Source organism: Pan troglodytes, chromosome 10, assembly GCF_028858775.2.
Source record: "Pan troglodytes isolate AG18354 chromosome 10, NHGRI_mPanTro3-v2.0_pri, whole genome shotgun sequence".
In the NCBI taxonomy this organism is placed as follows: Eukaryota; Metazoa; Chordata; class Mammalia; order Primates; family Hominidae; genus Pan; species Pan troglodytes.
In genome coordinates, this window is record NC_072408.2 from 29,672,264 (window position 1) to 29,691,679 (window position 19,416).

The 19,416-nt window shown below is 43.4% G+C and overlaps 1 protein-coding gene, 1 long non-coding RNA gene and 1 other non-coding gene across 22 annotated transcripts in view; 1 reads left to right on the plus strand and 2 right to left on the minus strand.

The window, feature by feature from the left end:
• Positions 1 to 11,541, minus strand: part of LOC129136626 (uncharacterized) — a 29,062-nt gene extending 17,521 nt beyond the window's left edge. The window contains exons 1-2 of one of the 3 annotated variants that reach the window (XR_010148277.1): positions 10,240 to 11,514; positions 2,250 to 2,799 (exon numbers count right to left, since the gene is read on the minus strand). This is a non-coding gene — a long non-coding RNA (uncharacterized LOC129136626). Of the gene's footprint in view, positions 1 to 2,249; positions 2,800 to 10,239 lie in introns of all 3 variants that reach the window. The other 2 variants (XR_010148275.1, XR_010148276.1) reach the window with 2 other exon arrangements.
• GRIP1 (glutamate receptor interacting protein 1) overlaps positions 1 to 17,536 on the plus strand; it is a 716,800-nt gene extending 699,264 nt beyond the window's left edge. For all 18 annotated transcript variants that reach the window (XM_054664158.2, XM_054664159.2, XM_016923073.4 and 15 more), the window contains 2 exons: positions 11,282 to 11,428; positions 15,618 to 17,536. In XM_054664158.2, the coding sequence (XP_054520133.1) occupies positions 11,282 to 11,428; positions 15,618 to 15,845 (375 nt within the window). In that variant the 3' untranslated portion in view covers positions 15,846 to 17,536. The remainder of the gene's footprint in view (positions 1 to 11,281; positions 11,429 to 15,617) is intronic.
• Positions 17,537 to 19,059: 1,523 nt separating this feature from the next.
• Positions 19,060 to 19,163, minus strand: LOC112205164 (small nucleolar RNA U13). Its single transcript, XR_002939013.1, has one exon. It is a non-coding gene; the product is annotated as a small nucleolar RNA U13 (small nucleolar RNA).
• Positions 19,164 to 19,416: the final 253 nt, after the last annotated feature.

The window sequence follows — 19,416 nt, forward strand, 5'->3', positions numbered from 1 at the left end:
AAAAAAAGAGAGGGAGAGGGTGGATAAAAGACGGAAGCTGTTGCATTCTTTTGAGCCTTTTGATTAGCTTCACTGAATAAATAATGGCATCCAGCCCTGACCATCCTCATTTCATTTTTCATGTGAAAGGAGTGATCCATTATGCATTTATCTGGAGCTCAGCGAATCTGCATTTTTACATAAGATAAAATAAGTATAGAGTATAGGTAGGGAGGAGTCAGATATGCATTTTTCTCAGGTGAGCAGAAGGATGACTTTGAGTTCTGTCCTTTGTCCCATATTTGTGAAGATAAACTGTTAATTTACTTTGTTGGGGTGAAATTCAACTGAACTGCTTTAAAGATCTCAGGGCCCGCCGGGAATTTCCTTGTGGGCAAAATATGAGAAAGGTATGCAGCTATCTATGTAGGAACAAAATGGGAAGGAGGTTTGCAGGACCCAGTGCCCATCTTCACTGTTTCCTTTGGCTTACTGAGTTTGAGGTCCTGAGATTTTAATTTTATTTTCCTTTCACACCTCAACCATTTATCATTTCTTTCTTTCTTTCTTTCTTTTTTTTTTTTTTTTTTTTTTTTTGAGATGGAGTCTTGCTGTGTCACCCAGGCTGGAGTGCAGTGGTGCAATCTTGGCTCACAGCAACCTCCACCTCCTGGGTTCAAGCGATTCTCCTGCCTCAGCCTCCCAAGCAGCTGGGATTACAGATGCATGCCACCATGCCTGGCTAATTTTTGTATTTTTATTGGAGATGAGGTTTCATCATGTTGGCCAAGCTGGTCTCAGACTGGCTGGTCTTGAATTCCTGACCTCATGATCCACCTTCCTTGGCCTCCCAAAGTGCTGGGATTATAGGCATGAGCCACCATGCCCACCACATTTAAAATTTTCTCTTTTAGCGATTTTGAAATATACATTATTATTAACTGTAGTCAACTTTCAGTTTAGTGGATCACCGGAACTTATTCCTGCCAGCTGACCAACTTTGTACCCATTGACCAATGTCTCCTCTTTACCCCAGCCTCTAGTAACCACCATTCTACTTTTTGCTTCTACGAGTTCAACTTTTTCAGATTCCACACATAAGCAAGATCATACAGTATTTGTCTTTCTGTGCCTGGCTTATTTCATTTAACATAATGTCCTCTAGGTTCATCCACATTGTCACAAATGACAGAATTTCCTGAAAAACACAATTCTTATGTAAATGACTGGCTCATGTCAAAAAATGTTTATTTAACTCATTAGCAAGGAATGATAACAGGATGGCAAAACTTGTTTAAAGAGGCATAAGGAGGGCCAGGTGCAGTGGCTCACACCTGTAATCTCAATACTTTAGGAGGCCAAGGCAGGAGGATCACTTGAGCCCACAAGTTAAACACCAGTATGGGCAACATAGTGAGACCCAGTGTCTACAAAAAATAATTAAAAAAAAAAAAAAAAAAGCCAGGTGTGGTGGCACGCACCTGTGGTCCCAGCTAAGGAGGCTGAGGTGGGAAGATCACTTGAGCCTGAGAGGTCAAGCCTGCAGTGAGCCACGACCTCACCACTGCACCCCAGCCTGGGTGACAGAGCAAGACCCTGTCTCAAAAAGGAAAAAAAAAAGAGATACAGAAACTTTATATATATATATACACACACACACACACACACACACACACACATATATGTGTGTGTATATATATGTATATATGTGTGTGTATATGTGTGTGTGTATATATATATATAAAGTTAGTAGGATATATATATGATATGTGATATATCAACCAGTGGGGAAAAGAAATGTTGGAATAAGTTTTCTAAGTTGGAATCAAAGCTGCCCAATAACTTGTCGGGAAATAAAATCAAAGCCTTTGAGGTTATCTTTTCTGAGGGGAGAAATGATTTGCATCTCTACCAGACAGAATTCAATTTGCATCTTATCACTTTTCTACAAGTTGCCATCCACGTTTGCAGAGTCTGAGCTCTGAGCGAGAGAAGCAGTGAGAATTGTCATCCCCTAGACTCAGACGCCTCTGCGGCAGGCTCGCTAGTGTCTAGTGTGCCTTATTTCTCAGGGCTTGATCATACATCTTATCGCTTCTGTCCTGGACCCACCACCACCTCTCTTCAGAAATGTTAATAGCTTCCCTTAAGTCTTATTCTGGCCTAGGACCATTCATCCCTCCCTGATATCCTTATGCATCTCTGTTGTGATCAAATGTACGTATTTCTAGCATGTAAGTTTGAGTATTATCTGTAGGATGTTCACTTACAAATGGTGTACTTTCTGAAGGTCACTCCATTTCCCTCATGTCCAGATTCTTGGAGAACAGTCCTATCGTCCTCCTCCTCCACTGTTGTTCTGCCATATGACTTGTCAGGCAAGGCTATAGTAAAGATTAAATTGAAGGCTGGGCGCGGTGACTCGCGCCTGTAATCCCAGCATTTTGGGAGGCCAAGGTGGGTGGATCATTTGAGGTTAGGAGTTGGAGACCAGCCTGACCAACATGGAGAAACCCCATCTCTACTAAAAATACAAAATTAACCAGGCATGGTGGTGCAGGCCCGTAATCCCAGCTACTCAGGAAGCAGAGGCAGGAGAATCACTTGAACCCAGGAGGCGGACATTGTGGTGAGCTGAGATCACACCACTGCACTCCAGTTTGGGCAACAAGAGTGAAACTCCGTCTCATTAAAAAAAAAAAAAAAAAAGATTAAATTGGTAACACTCTAGCCCAGGGCATGTCTCTTCCTCTCTCTCAGATGGGGTACAGAGCTCTTTCCTTGTCCCAGCCTCTTTGTAATATCAGGCATCAGCAATTTCTACAGTGGGGAAATAAAATCAAGACAGTTAGCCTTGAGTGCAGTGGGAGTTTGGTTAGTTGCAACTTGTCATCCTTCCTGAATGACAGTGTGCCTGGCCCTCAGTCCCACAGGCTCCGAGGGTGGGTGGAGGGTGTGCCACCCACCCAGAGCTGCAGGATGTTCCTGAGTCAAGGAGGCCCACATGGGCCTGAGAGGAACGGAGGTCAATCTGTTGCAGAGGGAATTGGGAAAAGGGAAAAAGCTGGAGAAGGGCCAGGCCAGAGCCAAGCTGGGAGCTAGAAAGCAGAGGCTGAGTCAGGAGGGGTGCTGTGAGCAGGCAGCAGGCAGGCCTGAGCAAAGACACCCGCAACAGGGACTCCGCCACAGCCAGCCAGCTTGGTGGTGGCTGGGGCAAGTGCAAAAGACCAGCAATGGAGCTGGCAATAACTAGGGGACTAGCTGCTTGCTTGCAGCTTGGTTTGATCTCTTGGAGAATTTGGAGAATGATCTAGCTCTTTCGTTTTTGTTACTATGTGAACCAGTAGATGTATGAAGGTGCTCTGGGATGAATGAGAAAGGCAGCACCTAAGTCTGCCACAGATCTTAAAAACTGTGCAACTTTTTTGGTTGGGACTCAGCTCCCCAAGGGCCAGGGTAGCCCCTGGCTTGCTTATACTTACAGCCAAAATCCCAGCTACTGATTCTCTCATTGTTGAGCCCTCATTTTTTCCAGCTCTTGGTGCCACACTGTTGCCAGAATGAAGCAGGAGGTGGCATTTGGAGCAGCTGTTCCTTTCTCTCCTCAGCCAAGAAGACTCCCCAGACAGGAGGGCAGCAGCTGCCTTCTGACCCAATTCCTCTCAAAACCCCTGAGTTTCTAGTAGTATAAACTGAGATTGCTTCTTCTTGGGCTGCAGGCTTCCAGTTTAGAAGACTGTATTCTATTTCGTTTTCTTCCAGCACCATAGGTAGTATAGGATTGTCCTCAAAACTGGCATTACTTAAATTGTCAGAATTAAAGGAATGGGGCTACCCCAGTGGTATCTGTCATGAGTAAACCAAAATGCCTGGTGATTTATGGGAAAACTGTCTCTGAGAAGTAGGTGTCAGTTTGGTTCTCAAGGCCATTGGGACAAGGGAGTGAGCCATAGGGAGCTGTCAGAGCTTGAGGACTGCTTCTGGGATGGCTGTCAATTGCCATGACTTGCTCAAGACAGCAGATGCAATTGCCCTTAAAATCCAAGTGGGGAGAGTTGGCTCTGCAGCTAAAGCCTTTCACATGTGTCAAAATTGAAAACATAAGCATCGGGTTTCTGATCTTGGCCTTGCTGTTGTTCAAACATGTCGGTAGACTTGCTTAGAAATATAAAACAAGGCTGAATGTGAATCATGGTGAACCCACCCTGCCTCCTGTGAAAGCTTCTGTTCTCAGGAGGGTTAGAAGCAATTGCAGCACATGCTGACAAATAGTTAAAATTGAACTGAGCTTTGTAGAACTGTATCCTAGCCCTGAGTGTTATGTTCCAAGAAGCTCATTGGCTCTTTTAGAACAGAAAAACCTTGCAACTGTGTTCATGGTCCAGGTTCTCCGGGGGCATCCTCTAGTCAGCACAAAAGACAGACCCTACAAGAAAAATTTTGCTTTACACAGGCTAGGGTAGAATGCAAAGCCAACTGACAGGTTGGTGAGCCATAGGAGCATGGAGCAGGACTTTATGCAGATGTTCTTGGAAAGCCACAAAGGGCTCTGATGAGAAGAAACCCAGTGGGCATGATTAATTATTCATCTTTAGTTGGTTGGGCAGTTGGAAATGAATAAAGGCTGCCTGACCAGCTAGGAGATTACATCTCAAAAAAAAAAAAAAAAATCATGATTTGGTGGAAAGAACACAGCAAATGAGGTCAGATATTCTAGTATTGAATCCTGATGCTTCTGCATTCTAACTGGACAAGTCAGTCCATCAACTTTTTCAAGGTTCAGTATCCTCATTCTTGGAAAGGCAATGATTTTGCTGCCCAGAGGTGTTGTAAGATCAAAAGCAATCATATGTAAGAAAGTAACTGGATAAGAGATTCATTTCCAGGGGTAGGGGGAAGTATGAACTTAAACCTCAGAATCCTTAGAATTATTTTTGCACAGGAAGTAAATCCAAGGTAACCACTACCAATATCCAGGTAAACAGGGCTATATGGCACAGTTCATTGCTACTGGTTTGAGAACAGCCCCCTGTGCTCCCCATTTTTGTTAATTATTGATTTCTAGACTCTTATCTTTTATGTAGTTTTAAAATAATTTTATTTTTGTTAATTTGCCATTACTAGGCTACTTCCAGGAGAACCATATAGCTGGCTATTGAAATTCAGTATCCTTTAACCTTGGGAGATTAAAGGTTACTGGATTAAATGTCTCTGGAGAAATAGATTACTTTTAGATTTAAACTATTTATTAGCCTCTCATCCTGAAGAGTTTTCCATCAACTCTTCAACTCTGAGGCTCAGAAAAACCAAGGCTTTTTGCCAATAACTGTGACCTTGAAGTTAATGAGCTACTCTGCTAACCCACTGTGGTTGGCACTCATCTCTAATGCTTTGGTTGGTGTACTACCATTGGTTGGTGGTGTTAGTTTTAGGTGCCACTCTTCCTTGTGCCCCTCCTGGGTTCTGGCCTGTGGTGCAGACACCCAAGAATCACAGGCCAATAGAGTCATGAAGAACTTCACTATTATTCCAGGCCCACACCAAATGTTTCCTCAAATGCAAGGATTCTGGTTTACTATGTTGGAAAACATGCCTCAGATCTAAGACCAAAGTGAGTTTCCTAGCTCCCATTGAAAGCTTAAGATTTAGCACCCTCACATGTGGGTGCACCTCAAGGATATGGCTAGGCCTGCGGAGCAGAAGCTGATGCACTTTCCCAACTAGCCGTAGGCACAGAGTCTGCAGGACTGCACCTCTGTACCTAGTTGCAAGTGGAATGGAGATAGCAAGGAGGATGCCCCACCCTCTAGGAATGGTGGCGACGGTCCCTGCCCCAGGTGTGTTGCTTGCCATGTGGAGAAAACGTGGCTAAGAACAAAGACAGAAAAGGGGCAAAAAGGCAAGAGATCCCACAGATAAAGCCAGAGTGGGACATAAGCAGGAACCTCGGGCAGAGAGATTTCACCCACTAGTAAACAGGGTCTGAAGAATGTCAATCTATTACCAATTCTAATAACTACTAGCCTCCTTCTCATTTTTTTCCTTCTCTCACTTTTTCTCCTCTTCATCCCTTTGAGAAAGCAGCATGGAGATAGAAGGAAAAGGACTAGAATAGGCCAGGTGCGGTGGCTCATGCCTGTAATCCCAGCAATTTAGGAGGCCATGGCAGGAGGTCAGGAGCTCATTTTAGGTAAGGAGTTCAAGACCATCCTGGCCAACATGGCGAAACCCTGTCTCTGCTAAAACTACAAAAATTAGCCAGGCAGGAGTGGCATGCGCCTGTAATCCCAGCTACTTGGGAGGCTGAGACAGGAGAAATCACTTGAGCCTGGGAGGTGGAGGTTGCAGTGAGCCGAGATCACACCACTGCATTCCAGTCTGGGTGACAGAGTGAGACCCTGTCTCAAAAAAGAAACAAAAAGGACTAGAATAGAATATAAATCAACAATATTTCCTCCAGCGAAGGCTCCTTGGAGGAATAGCTGATTCCAGATCGGGGATAAGAACTATTCATGGTGAGTCATATTTTGTGCCAGAAAGTAAAGAAGCGACCAAAACCAATGGATCCCATCAAAAGGACACAGGAGTCAACATGAAAGACTTCCTGTGGCCAAAGATGAGAACATTTGAGCATCCAAAAGAATAATAATGCAACTGATTGAAATGCGTTGAATAGGCTGGGTGTGGTGGCTTACGCCTGTAATCCCAGCACTTTTAGAAGGCCAAGGTGTGCAGATCACTCGAGATCAGGAGTTCAAGACCAGCCTGGCCAACGTGGCGAAACCCCATCTCTACTAAAAATATAAACATTAGCCGGGCGTAGGGGCAGGTGCCTGTAATCTCAGATACTCAGGAGGCTGAGGCACGAGAATTGCTTGAACCCAGGAGATGGAGGTTTCAATGAGCCGAGATTGTGCCACTGCACTCCAGCCTGGCCGACAGAGTGAGACTCAGTCTCAAAACACAAACAAAAAATGCATTGAATATATCAAAATCTACAGGTTCATATTGATCCCATCCCCCACCTTCCCCACACACAAATTCTCATTGGGCCACCATTCGAAGTATTTAGTGAACAAATTCCCTGTTTTGAAATTGAAAGGAAAGAATTAGCATTCATTCATTCTGCCCTTCTTGTAAAAGCTGTATTTCAGAGTAACAAAGCAGCACTAATTGATAAAAGAGAATTCTCCTTTACAAAATCATTTAAGCTAATAAATACAGAAGATATTAATAGGATTAGAAAAAGATTATCGCTTTGCAACCCCTAATGAAATTTTGATTCAGACAGTGATCAATAAATAAAACCTTTAGATTAAAGATTGATGAGAACCCTGACAATAGAGGAATGAGGCTGTCATCACCTGGACCCACCCAAAGTAGGACAGCTAGACATGATGTGATAGGAAGCACTGTGCCACCTGTGAACTGTTCCTGCCCCCAGTCCCCACCTCAAAGCTAACCTCGACTGAAATCAAGCATCTAGATTTAACTTCCATTTAGAGAAATGTGGGAGACAGAGGAATATACTACAGAGCAAATGACACAGTTTCAGCAATAGATCAGCAGCACAGGGGGAAGGACGAGAAGCCACCACAGGTAAGAGGAGATTTAACAGACTTAACACAGAGGTAGTGTGTGGACTTTGTTGGGATTCTGACTTAAGCAAGCCAACTTAAAAAAATTTTTTTGAGGCCGGGCACAGTGGCTCACACCTGTAATCCCAGCACTTTGGGAGGCCAAGGCGGGCGGATCACTTGAGCTCAGGAGTTCAAGACCAGCCTGGTCAACATGGCGAAACCCTGTCTCTATTAAAAATAGAAAAATTAGCTAGATGTGGTGGCTCATGCCTGTAATCCCAGATACTCAGGTGGCTGAGATAGGAGAATTGCTTGAACCCAGGAGGCAGTGAGCCAAGTTGCAGTGAGCCGAGGTCATGCCACTGCACTCCTGCCTGGGTGACAGAGCAAGATCTTGTCTCAAAAAATTAAAAATAAAATAAAAATAAAAAATCATTTTTGAGACAGTTGGGGAAATTATGGACTAGGAAGTGGTGGCTATCATGTAAGAAGAGTTGCTGTTGCCAGTGAATTAATGATGTGGAGATTATGAAAGAAAGTGATCATATTTTTTGGAGGTGTATACTGAAGTATGTAGGAGTGAAATGACATGCGGACTGGTGTTTGCTTGAAAACACTCCCCCGAAGAAGAGAAGGATAGCTGAAGGAAACATGGCAAGCTCTTGGTGGTTGTTGGATCTGAGTGGTGAATAGATGGGTGTTCCAACCTCTCTACTCTAGAATATATATGAAATTTTCACTAAGAATATTTTCTTCCAGTGACTTACTCTTCCTTTCCTTAGGAAAGAGGAGCAGAAATCTCCTATCTGGCCTAAGGCAAAAACATAATTGTGGAACAGCCTAAATATTCCTCTCTGCCATGAGTATTTATTAAACAACTGTGTGCTAGGCAAGGAGAGAGTGTGCTATGGCAAGATCTAAGCTTTGCAGTCAGAAGCCTTGATTTGAGCCGATTCTCTGTTGCCATCAGTTTGATCCTGGGCAAGTTGCTATTTCTCTTTGAGCTTTCATTTCCCTGTCTGTATATGATCTGCTCCACAAGCTGGTAGAGACAATATCTCTTTGCTTTCTAAACTGCTCACTCAACTCCCACAGGCCTTACTAGCAAGAAGTCTAGCATCCCCTGTTGGAGGACCCTCCCCCTACCTTCCTCACTGTCTGGGAATCTGGGTCTCCTCAGCCCACAGGTAGGCCGGCCTGGCCCTGGTACCAGAAGTGCCCTCCCTCTCGTGTCCACACAGTGTCGACCTTGGAGCTTTGTCTTGCCTGGCCACTCTGTCATGGGACAGCCTTCCTGATTCCCAGCATGGCCTTGGGTGAGGGGTGAGGGGGATGGCTGGAACTCCAGAATTAAATCTCTCTTAGTTCACACTCTCTTTCTCTGCAATGATTCATAAAGGCACAGGACATCATGGCTGATCCTCGGCCTCATAAGGTTCAGGACAAGCCCTTTCTGTCCATCAAAATACTAACCCCACTATGTGACAGGTGCTGCCTTGGGGGCTTGAGATATATCCATGAGCAAAAAGGACCTCTACTCCCCTCAAGGAGCTGGGGAGTGGGGATCTGCCACAAACCTGAGCCCAGGCCACCAGCAAAGTCTTCCCCTCTCCCCCTGGTGAGTATTGCTTTGGAAGGTAGGGGTGCTGTCAACCACACAGTGTGAACCTAACCACTTCTCCCTAAGCATCACCAGTGAGCATGTTAGATGGGCGGTGGGTGGTGGGGCCGGTGTGGGGGTGCTGGGTGTCACTAGGCTACACACACACATAACCCCACACACCCTTTAGTAGTAAGTGGGGCTTACTACTCTATGCCTGTATAAGTGAGGGCAGACTGAGAAAACTTTATATCTGTCACCTCTTAAAATGAAGACTCTTACCCATCTTACGGAATCGTTATAAGGATTAAATCAGATTTCTTCACTGGGCTGTCCTCATAAAGGTTGTGTTTTGCTCACTGCTCTACTTTTTTTTTCACTCTATCCTGTGAAAAATATTCTCAGTCCCTAAAACAGTCCCTGACGCATAGTAGTGTCCAGTGTGTGGGCACACACACACTCACATGCACACACAATGATGGAATGAGCATGTGAAGAGGGTCGTCTCAGGGAACATTAGTTCTGCAGATTTTCAGTCGGTCTGGGGTGGGTCTGAGACTGCATTTTCACCGGCTCCTGAGGGTGGCTCCTGTCCAGGAGGACACTGAAAGTGGTGAGGCCGAGAGGTGCATGTTTAGTGGCAGGAGAATAGAACCATTAGGCACTTGGTGTCTGGAGTCTGACAGACACGTCCCCACCATTCTTACCTTTGTGGCCTTGGGCGGGTTACATAACCCCAGTGAAATTGAATTTCCTCACCTCTAATATGGCAATAACCACTGGGACTGGCTGGTGAATAGTATTGACCCAGTCAGCTTGATATTTTAGCTGTCTGACCAGTAAAATAAAAACCCACACACTGACTACTTTCATATTGCCTTCAGAATGCCATAGCCCTCTGAAGTAAAATCACTGGATATAAACAAAGATACTTGCTATAAGAGTTTTAACCTTCACATTTTGCCGCGCATAGCTCTGATTTTGTTTTTGTTTTGACTATTTTACAAGAATGTATTCATGCATTAGTTGTGTAAAAACAAATATATATATATATAATTACAGTAGAAAATTAAGCCTGACCATTGCTTGAAGTCTTTGTGGAGGGCATCTGGCACAACTTGGTAAAACCCGTGGCCCCCTCAAACGTTAACTGAGCATCAAGCGCTGAGTGTGCTGCTGGGCGCAGTGCCCAGTGCGGTGAAAGCTTGGGGACTGCTACATATTCATGTGTGTGCCTCTGGAAGGCAGGCTTTTCTTCCTCTTGTTCACTGCTGTTTCTAGCACCCCATGCTGTGCTTACAATATGGTAGGAACTCAGTAAATATTTGATGAATATACAAATGATTATTTTAGCCTCAGATGAACACTCGCAGGTGGTCAGGTGAAGGAGTGAGGGCTGGTGGGGGAGTGAGGCTTTAGCCAGCTGTGGTTGGCCTTAGATGCAGAGAGACCCGGGGTGGGGGGCAGGCCGCAGCACTCAGGGTAGATGCCTTCAGTTACCAAATCAAACCCTAGACAAATGCTGAGGGAGCGAGTTAAGCCGAGGTGCGGAGCAAGGTGTTGTCATAGAAACACATTCAGGTCTTTTACATAGTGTTCCGTGATGGTGCTCATTGGGGGTTCCAGAGCAAATAAAAGGATGAACTTCATGGTACTTGCCCAAAGAGAGGATACGCCGAGCACTGTGCTTAGCAGAGCACCAGGCAGGAGTGGGGAGGAAGGAAAGGCCTTTGGCTTATTCCCCAACATCTCAGCAGTTGTAAAGGGCTGCTGCGGGCAGCTCCTCTGACCAGGGGTTGCCCCAGGAAAATAGTAGAAGTCAACTTGCCTTGAGGAAGTTCTCTCCTATATCCCCCTGATGACGACTGCAAAGGAGGGAGGGAGGACCCAGACGTTCCAGTTCTCCTCCTTTTTCAGCTTTGGTTGGGAATTCATAAAGTCCAAAGATATTCTTGGAGTGGGAAAAAAAAAGCTGCAGGATTGGTGCAGGGAGCTGACTGATGCTGATATTGCAAATCATGATGTGACTAAATTCGTGTGAAAAGATTGTTTATCAAGAAGTTGCAGAAGGAAAAGTCTCCACCCCAGCTAAATATTCACATCTCATTTTCTCTCTCTTCAGGTGACCTTGTACAAGGACTCTGACATGGAGGACTTTGGGTTCAGTGTAGCAGATGGCTTACTGGAGAAAGGAGTGTATGTCAAAAATATTCGCCCAGCTGGGCCAGGAGATCTTGGTGGCTTAAAGCCCTATGACAGGCTCTTACAGGTAAGACCTCAGGTGGAATTTTAATTCCTTGCAAGTAATTTCTCACTGGGAGCTTCCTCCACATCCTCCTGCATATTTGGGGCCCTTTGCTCTTTTTCCTTTCAGCCTTTGTCATCAAGATTATGGAATCAGTAGAAGCAAACAGCTGAATAAAGAATTTTCAGCTCTAGTAAATTCTAACACAGACCCCAAAGTTCTGTGGTTTCTTACCAGTTTTTTTCAGCACTGAGCTCAGAGCCATCTTTCCCAATCTCACAGACTCCACCCAACCACGGTCATCTCCCACCATCGCACAGTAGTCCCATAAATATGACGTAGTTATCCAACTCCAGGCGCCACCAGTCTAGTCCTTCCTACCACTTGTCTTCTACATGACCTACAAGGCCCCAGGGATTTGGCCTCTCTTACCTTGCCAGCATCTTGTCTTGCCTCTTCATTCATTCATTCATTTTTGAGACACAGTCTCGCTCTGTCACTGGAGTGGAGTGGCGTGATCTCGGTTCACTGCAACCGCCACCTCGCAGGTTCAAGAGATTCTCCTGCCTCGGCCTCCCAAGTAGCTGGGATTACAGGTGACTTCCACCACACCCAGCCAGAATGCAATTTGCTAACTAATTGGAGGGTTGTTGACGGACCTTTTGAAGTTGATGGAAAGTTAGTTAGAATCTTTTTTCCTTTTTTTTTTTTTTTTTTTCTGAGACAGAGTCTCTCTGTCTCTCAGGCTGGAGTGCAGTGGCACGATCTTAACTCACTGCAACCTCCGCCTCCTGCATTCAAGTGATTCTCCTGCCTCAGCCTCCCGAGTAGCTGGGATTACAGGTGCACACCACCATGCGTGGCTAATTTTTGTATTTTTAGTAGAGACCATGTTTCACCAGGTTGGCCAGGCTGGTCTCATACTCCTGACCTCAAGTGATCCACCCGCCTCGGCCTCCCAAAGTGCTGGGATTATAGGTGTGAGCCACTGCGCGCAACCTCTTCATATACTCTCTAGCTTCAGCTGGATTTGTTTCAGGAATGGTGTATGCTGCCACCTCCTGGCCTTTGCACCTGCTGTGCCCTGAGCTTGTGGCGCTTCTCTGCTAAACATGCACAGGCTCCTTCCCTGCTCCTTCCTCTACTTCAGGTCCCTGCTCACATGCTGCTACTTAAACCACTCTGTCTAAAAGGGCCTTTCCTGCCTCTCCATTCTTCACCCTTCTTTCTTGGTTCGCAGTACAACCACAGATGATGCTAATTATTTGCTTATTCTGTGTTGCCCACTAGAATGTAACTCCATGAGGGCAGCGATTTTATTCTCCACTCTATTCTCAGTTCCAAGAACAATGCTGTCACATAAAAGTGCTCAGTACTGTGCAGCAGAATAGAAGTGCATTGGCTCTGAGCCTTATATACTCTTTCCTTTCTCTGAATGCTCTTCTAATCCCTAGGCCTTACCTGCCTCATTCCGACTCAACTTTTTGGTCTCACATAGATCAGCGATTCTCAACCTTGATTGAAAAAATGGAATCACCTAGAGAATGTATCCCAATGTTCAATCAAATGCCAGACCAATTAAACCAGCGACTCTAGGAGACACATGCGGCATCGGTGTGTTTTTACACCTCCCCCAGTGATTCCAATGAGCAGCCAAATTGAAAACCACTAGTTTAGAGGACTCCCCTTCAAAGCCTAACTTCACCAGACACCACCCAACCTCCTTTACCTCAAGTCTGGACTAGGGGCCCCTCCTATATCGAACAGCAGCTTTTGCTTTTGGTAGAATTTACATTATTAAAACTGCCTGTTCAGAGGTTGCAGTGAGCCGAGATCATGCCACTGCACTCCAGCCTGGGTGCAGAGTGAGTTTCAAAAAAAAAAAAAAAAAAGAAAACACCTTCCTGTTTCCCTGCATATACTCCCCAGCAGATTGTAAACTTTTTGAGAGCAGGGATAGTACCTTATTCTCTCATTTCCCATTATGTGGTATTTGATATCTCAGTATCTCTCACAATATCTGAAACCAAAAAGCTGAACCTTGCTTACTTTAAATATAGTAACATTGAGATCAGGTATAGTTTTATTTAGGAAAGCAAATTTCTGATCTTATGTACAGTTTTTGGGAAGAGCATTTTGCAGGAAAATGGAGTGGGTTGAAGTCAGTCTTAGCAGTGTACTCACCTGGAAACAGTTTGTCACCAAACAGCTGACTTTCAAAGCAGGAGGCTGCCACTGATTGGTTGGCTTTCAGGGATGTGTTCGCTGAAGCAAGTTGTCACTGATCAATTTGATAGTTTTGGAATCAATTCTGGTGATGATTTTTACTATGGCAATAGAACAATTAGTCTTATCCTAGGAGTTTGGGGACACTTTGTTTTCCACAGACATGCTAATATTTGCTGAATGAATAACTATGGACAAGTTACTTACCCTCTATGAGTGTCTTCCTAATCCATAACTTAGAGCTAGCTCTACTCTCATCGAAGTTGAGGCTGTAAAAGTAGACTACATTCAGATTATAAAGGGCCTTGAATGTGATGCTAAAGCTCTTGAACTTTATGCTGGAGGCATATTAGTTTCTTAAGCAGGATAATGATATAATTGGTAACATAGAAAGGCAATACAATATTATTATGGGTGTATCGAAGGTGGGTTGGGGAGGAGAAGATCACAGGCAAGGAGTCCAGGTAGGGGTAGGTAAGATAAGACACCTGTTTCAGAACTAATGAGTCTTTAATATTTTCAGCACATTGTGATAGAGCAGTCTGGGAAGCATTTGATGGTTTGGATCTGTTGGTGAGGAGAGATATTAGAGCCAGAGTTAAAGATTTAGGATACTGAAGGGTGGGGTTTAGGACAAGTTTCCCTTGGTGGCCTTATAACAAAGAAGAGAACAGAACCAAGGATGGATTCTAACAGTAACAAAATGTATCTATGTATTTATTTATTTCAGACAGAGTTTCTCTGTTGTCATCCAGGCTGGAGTGCAGTGGCGTAATCTTGGCTCACTGCAACCCATGCCTCCCAGGTTCAAGCGATTCTCCTGCCTCAGCCAGCTCCTGAGTAGCTGGGATTACAGGTGCCCATCACCATGCCCGGCTAATTTTGTATTTTTAGTAGAGATGGAGTTTCACCATTTTGGGCAGGCTGGTCTCGAACTCCTGACCTCAGGGGATCCGCCCACCTCAGCCTCCCAAAGTACTGGGATTACAGGTGTGAGCTACTGCACCTGGCCACAATAACCAAATGTAAAGGACAGGAAGAAATAAAGGCAGGAAAGGACTGAAAGCGAGCAGTTAAAATGGTAAAAGGATCAAAACGAAGTGGGGTTGTAGAACTAAGGAAGGAGAGTTTTAAGGGTGAGGAGGTGTCACGAGCGGCACATGCTAAACGCCAAGGAGGATGCAAACTCCAGAACATTCCTGGATTTGACAAGTAGGGTCATTTCCCAGCAGTGCAACCTGTCAGGGAGGACCTGAAAAAACTGAGGAGAGAATGGAAGGTCAAGGAGTAGAACCTGCATGTGGGTGATTTTAAAAACTTGTGTTGGTGAAGAAGGAGAAATGGAAGACGATGGGTGCATGTATAAGCTGAAGAGGGGATAAGCTCATTTTTTAAAAAAAATTTTCTTATTCTTAGTAGAGATAGGGTCTCACTATGTTGCCCAGGCTGGTCTCAAACTCCTGGCATCAAGCGATCCTCCCATCTTGGTCTCCTCAAGTGCCACAATGACAGGTGTGAGCCACTGCACCTGGTGGAGCTCGCTTGTAGGAGAGGTAGTTCAGCATCGTGATTCAGAGCACAGGCTTTGAGATCAGCCAGTTGGCCTGGGATTACATCCTATGACCCTTACCAACTGCTGATCTAAGGCAAAGCTCTTAACCTCTTTGTGGCTTGCTTTTCTCATCTGTAAATTAGGGATAATATTCAGCACTTGGAGCACCCCCACTGTGGGTGGAGCCACCTCCTTGGCATGCGGATAGGTAGGATGTGTATGTCTTCCTTGCCCTCGAGAGTCTTACAATTTACTAGTAGACAATGGCAATTGAGCCAGTAGCCATGTCACAGCATAGTCACAAGGATAGACCTCATGGCGCTCATTTTAGCACCTTCATGACTTCAAACAACTTGTTGCACCTGAAATGTTACTCTGGGTTTTGGGAATTATGGTTACAACGATAATTCAAAATGGCTGTTCTTGACCTTTCAGGTGAATCATGTCCGAACCAGAGACTTTGACTGCTGCCTTGTTGTGCCCCTCATAGCAGAATCCGGGAATAAGCTGGACCTGGTTATTAGTAGAAACCCACTGGCTTCACAGAAGTCTATAGAACAACAGAGTCTACCAGGAGATTGGAGTGAACAGAACAGTGCTTTTTTCCAGCAGCCTAGCCACGGTGGTAATTTGGAGACACGAGAACCCACTAATACATTATAGCAACGCTTTTTATAAAGCAGGACAAAAGACAATATCTACATGGTGCTAAAAATCCCTTTAAGATTTCTGTGACATTTGAAGCACAGATAATCAATCAACGTGGCATTAACTGCAAGCACAGGGGTCTTTTAAATCTCTCTCATGGCTCATGTTCACTTCCCTTTTCAAGTTGAAGAGGTTTCTTTTTTGGTGACCACTATGGTATATGGTGGGCAATGCCCTGCCAGTCCCAACGGTAGAGAAAAATAGGCCTTCCCCCCCAACTCTACAATTAACATCAGAGGAAATTTTTTACAAGTTCATCTTACTATCACTTTTTAAAAAGAGAAACATCTGTTTGAAAATATTCTCTATGATGATTTCCTTAATTCACTTTGAAATCAGTTTCTCACTATGAAGTCATTAATGTAAGAACTTCGCCAACAAAGCTTTTCTTCTCATAGGCTGGCTCTACTAGGGGAACTAGTGTTTGGTAAACTGCTGGGACTACCACAGTGGGAGGGGTACAGGTATAAAATTAAGTAAGTTATCTTAAAATGTTTCAGCAATGATGCACGTAGGAGACCATAATAGGTGGTGGTAAATGTTTTGCCCACGTATAGGAATGATTTTAACTAAGATGTATGCTATTCCCTATGCAACAAATTATCAAACAGGATATGTCTTGTGACCTTTTTTTTTTTTTAAGGACACATTTTTAATAGCTGAAAATCTCTGATAATGAATTAGAGTGTGTAGTAAACACGAGAATTAGTTATATTATCTTATTTTTAAAATTCAAGACTAAGAACTTCAGAGAATGAAGAGTCTATTAAAATGAGGTTCATCTTAATGATAGGCAAACCAAACTCATACTGCTTGACATGTTTTGAAAACTGGTACTATCGAGGGTGTACAGCACATGTACCTAAAAATGACACTGGACTATCTTTTGCTCTGAGCCATGCCACTTACCGAAATTGTAAATACATTTTTCACAAATGCATTGCCAATTATTACCATCCCTCAAAGCAATAAATTGTGACAGTTGCTTTAAATGTTTGTCAGCAACTGTTTTCATTTATTTGTTCAGATATTTTGAATAGCTACACTAATAACTGTTATTTGGTGAATATAAAAAAATAAATAGATCTGTATATTGATGGTAGACTCTCCATATTGAAATTATTATTTTCCAAACATTTTCATTTTGGTCAATAATTCAAACTACCACTTAGGCAAAGCATTCAAACACTGTGTCCTTTGTTCAAGGAAATATAAAAAAAAAAAAATCACCTTTCTTTTTGTGCAAAAAAAATATTATTTCAATCACATTTCAGAACCGCCAGGGCAAGAAAGTATAAAGCAGAATCATGTTAAGAAAAAAGAAAAAAAGATCATGAGTCACTTAAATATGTATTTTTATTTGTAACAAACAAGTATTAAACTGTAAAGTATTTTTGTACAAATTTAATACTTTAATAGCATGGTATTTATCGTCTATGTATGGTTTTGGGGAATTCAAAATTGTTCAAATATTTGTATGGAAAAAAATAAAACCCTCTACCAAATGGAATAAACAGTGATTTTAAAAAGCCAAATAAAGAGGATATGCATTATTGGTGTTGTTTTGAATATATTTCAATGTTCTAGCCTGAGTCCTACACAATTTTTTTTGTTTTGTTTTGTTTTGAGATGATGATGGAGTTTCACTCTGTTGCCCAGGCTGGAGTGCAGTGGCACAATCTCAGCTCACTACAACCCCTGCCTCCGGGGCTCAAGTGATTCTCCTGCCTCAGCTTCCCAAGTAGCTAGGATTACAGGCGCCCGCCACCACACCTGGCTAGTTTTTGTATTTTTGGTAGACATGGGGTTTCACCATGTTGGCCAGGCTGGTCTCAAACTCCTCCTGACCTCAAGTGATCCACCCGCCTTGGCCTCCCAAAGTGCTGGGATTACAGGCGTGAGCCACCGCATCCGGCCACAATGTTTATTTTTGTATAATTTTCTAAAGGTGAGAGGTTTTCCTATCAACCTGAGAAGCACCACTGAAGAGTAGGAACCTGTGTATTGAAATTGAGTCCAGGTTTGATTTCAGGCTCCAGTACTTCTTATTGGTAGTATGACATTTACTCACCACGAGTCAGCTTCTCTACCTGAAACTGAAGGTCATGTCTGTACCACAGGATCATTCGGAAGATGAGGAGTGAAATATATGAGAATGGGCTAAAAACACACACAGAAATACCTCCAAGACCAATGGTACATTTACTGTAGGTGACAAATATTGATCAAGTATCACAACATCCACCTCAGAGAAAATTACATGTATTCTGTGAGACAGATTTACATAAACTGTTAAAATGTACAAACTTTAATTATGCTACCTTTAAAAATTCACATTCATTTTTATACAGTTGCATTCAGTGTGCCCACGGTTACGTTCTGAAAGGCAGAGTATTTTCTAGCACCTGAGAGTCATATGACCCCAACTGACAATCTATTACTGCAAAAATCCAAGCAACTGTTCAAATTTTTATTGCACTCTCCTCACTTCTGCATCAAGCATGAGGCTGAAGCCAAGGAAATGTGTAGTTAGAACAGACTTTGTGAAGAAAGGCAAATGAGAAGCAGCTATATTTCATGTGAAAGACAGATATTTCAGTTGTAACCAAAACTAAAATGAATCAACAATAGAAAATGGCTGTTAAAAACAAAACAAAAAAGCTCTTATGATTTCAGGTAGCACTTTTCAAATATAGTGACCAGGCCAAAGGAAGAGCTAGGGTCAGCCAATAAGTTCTGAGCACCCCAGTCCTCTTAAAAAGGGCAGTGACAAACTATGAAATGAAAGGGTTTGGGGCTATGCCACCGGAAGACTGGCAGAAGAAACTGGAGATAAGTAGCCAGATGGGGCAGAAGAGACAAGGTCTGAACTACATGAGACTCAGGACTTACTTATGAGCAGAGGTTCCAATGAGGTAGATTTCAGCTTAATATAAGAAAGTAATTTCCAACACCAGTGTTGCAAAGTGGTTTTCACCAAGCAGTCAAGACCTTTAGCATTGGAAATGTGTGTTCCACTGGTGACTGATGGGTGTTTAGCAAATGGTAAGCTGGGGTAGATGACCCTTGCAATTTTAACATGCTGGGATGAAATACTATTTGCTTCCAATTCAAATTTTAAAAAGGATACTAGAAGTATCCTCTTTTACTGAAATATTTTTTTTTTTCATGACAGACCGGTAATGGGCTGGTGCCATAACAAGGTTTGAGGGAGGCACATCTCACACATGCGCGTGAACACCCATGCATCAGGCTTATGAACTACAAAAGGATCTTAATGAAATCTTAGAGAATTTTGAATTGGGTCAGTTATTTGTATTTTGGCCAATAGTTATTTATAAGAACTAGTGCTTTGGAATATTCCGTTACATAGTATTAGTTTCATTGTGTTTTTATGGAAAAAAGGTATTTTCAAGTGCTTCTTGACAATGTGAAGCTTTACCTGAGGACTATACCCTGAAATATAGGCAGAGTTAAAGAAATTTTATTTCTATAAGGTTGTAGTAACCCCCCTGCCCATCGCCTG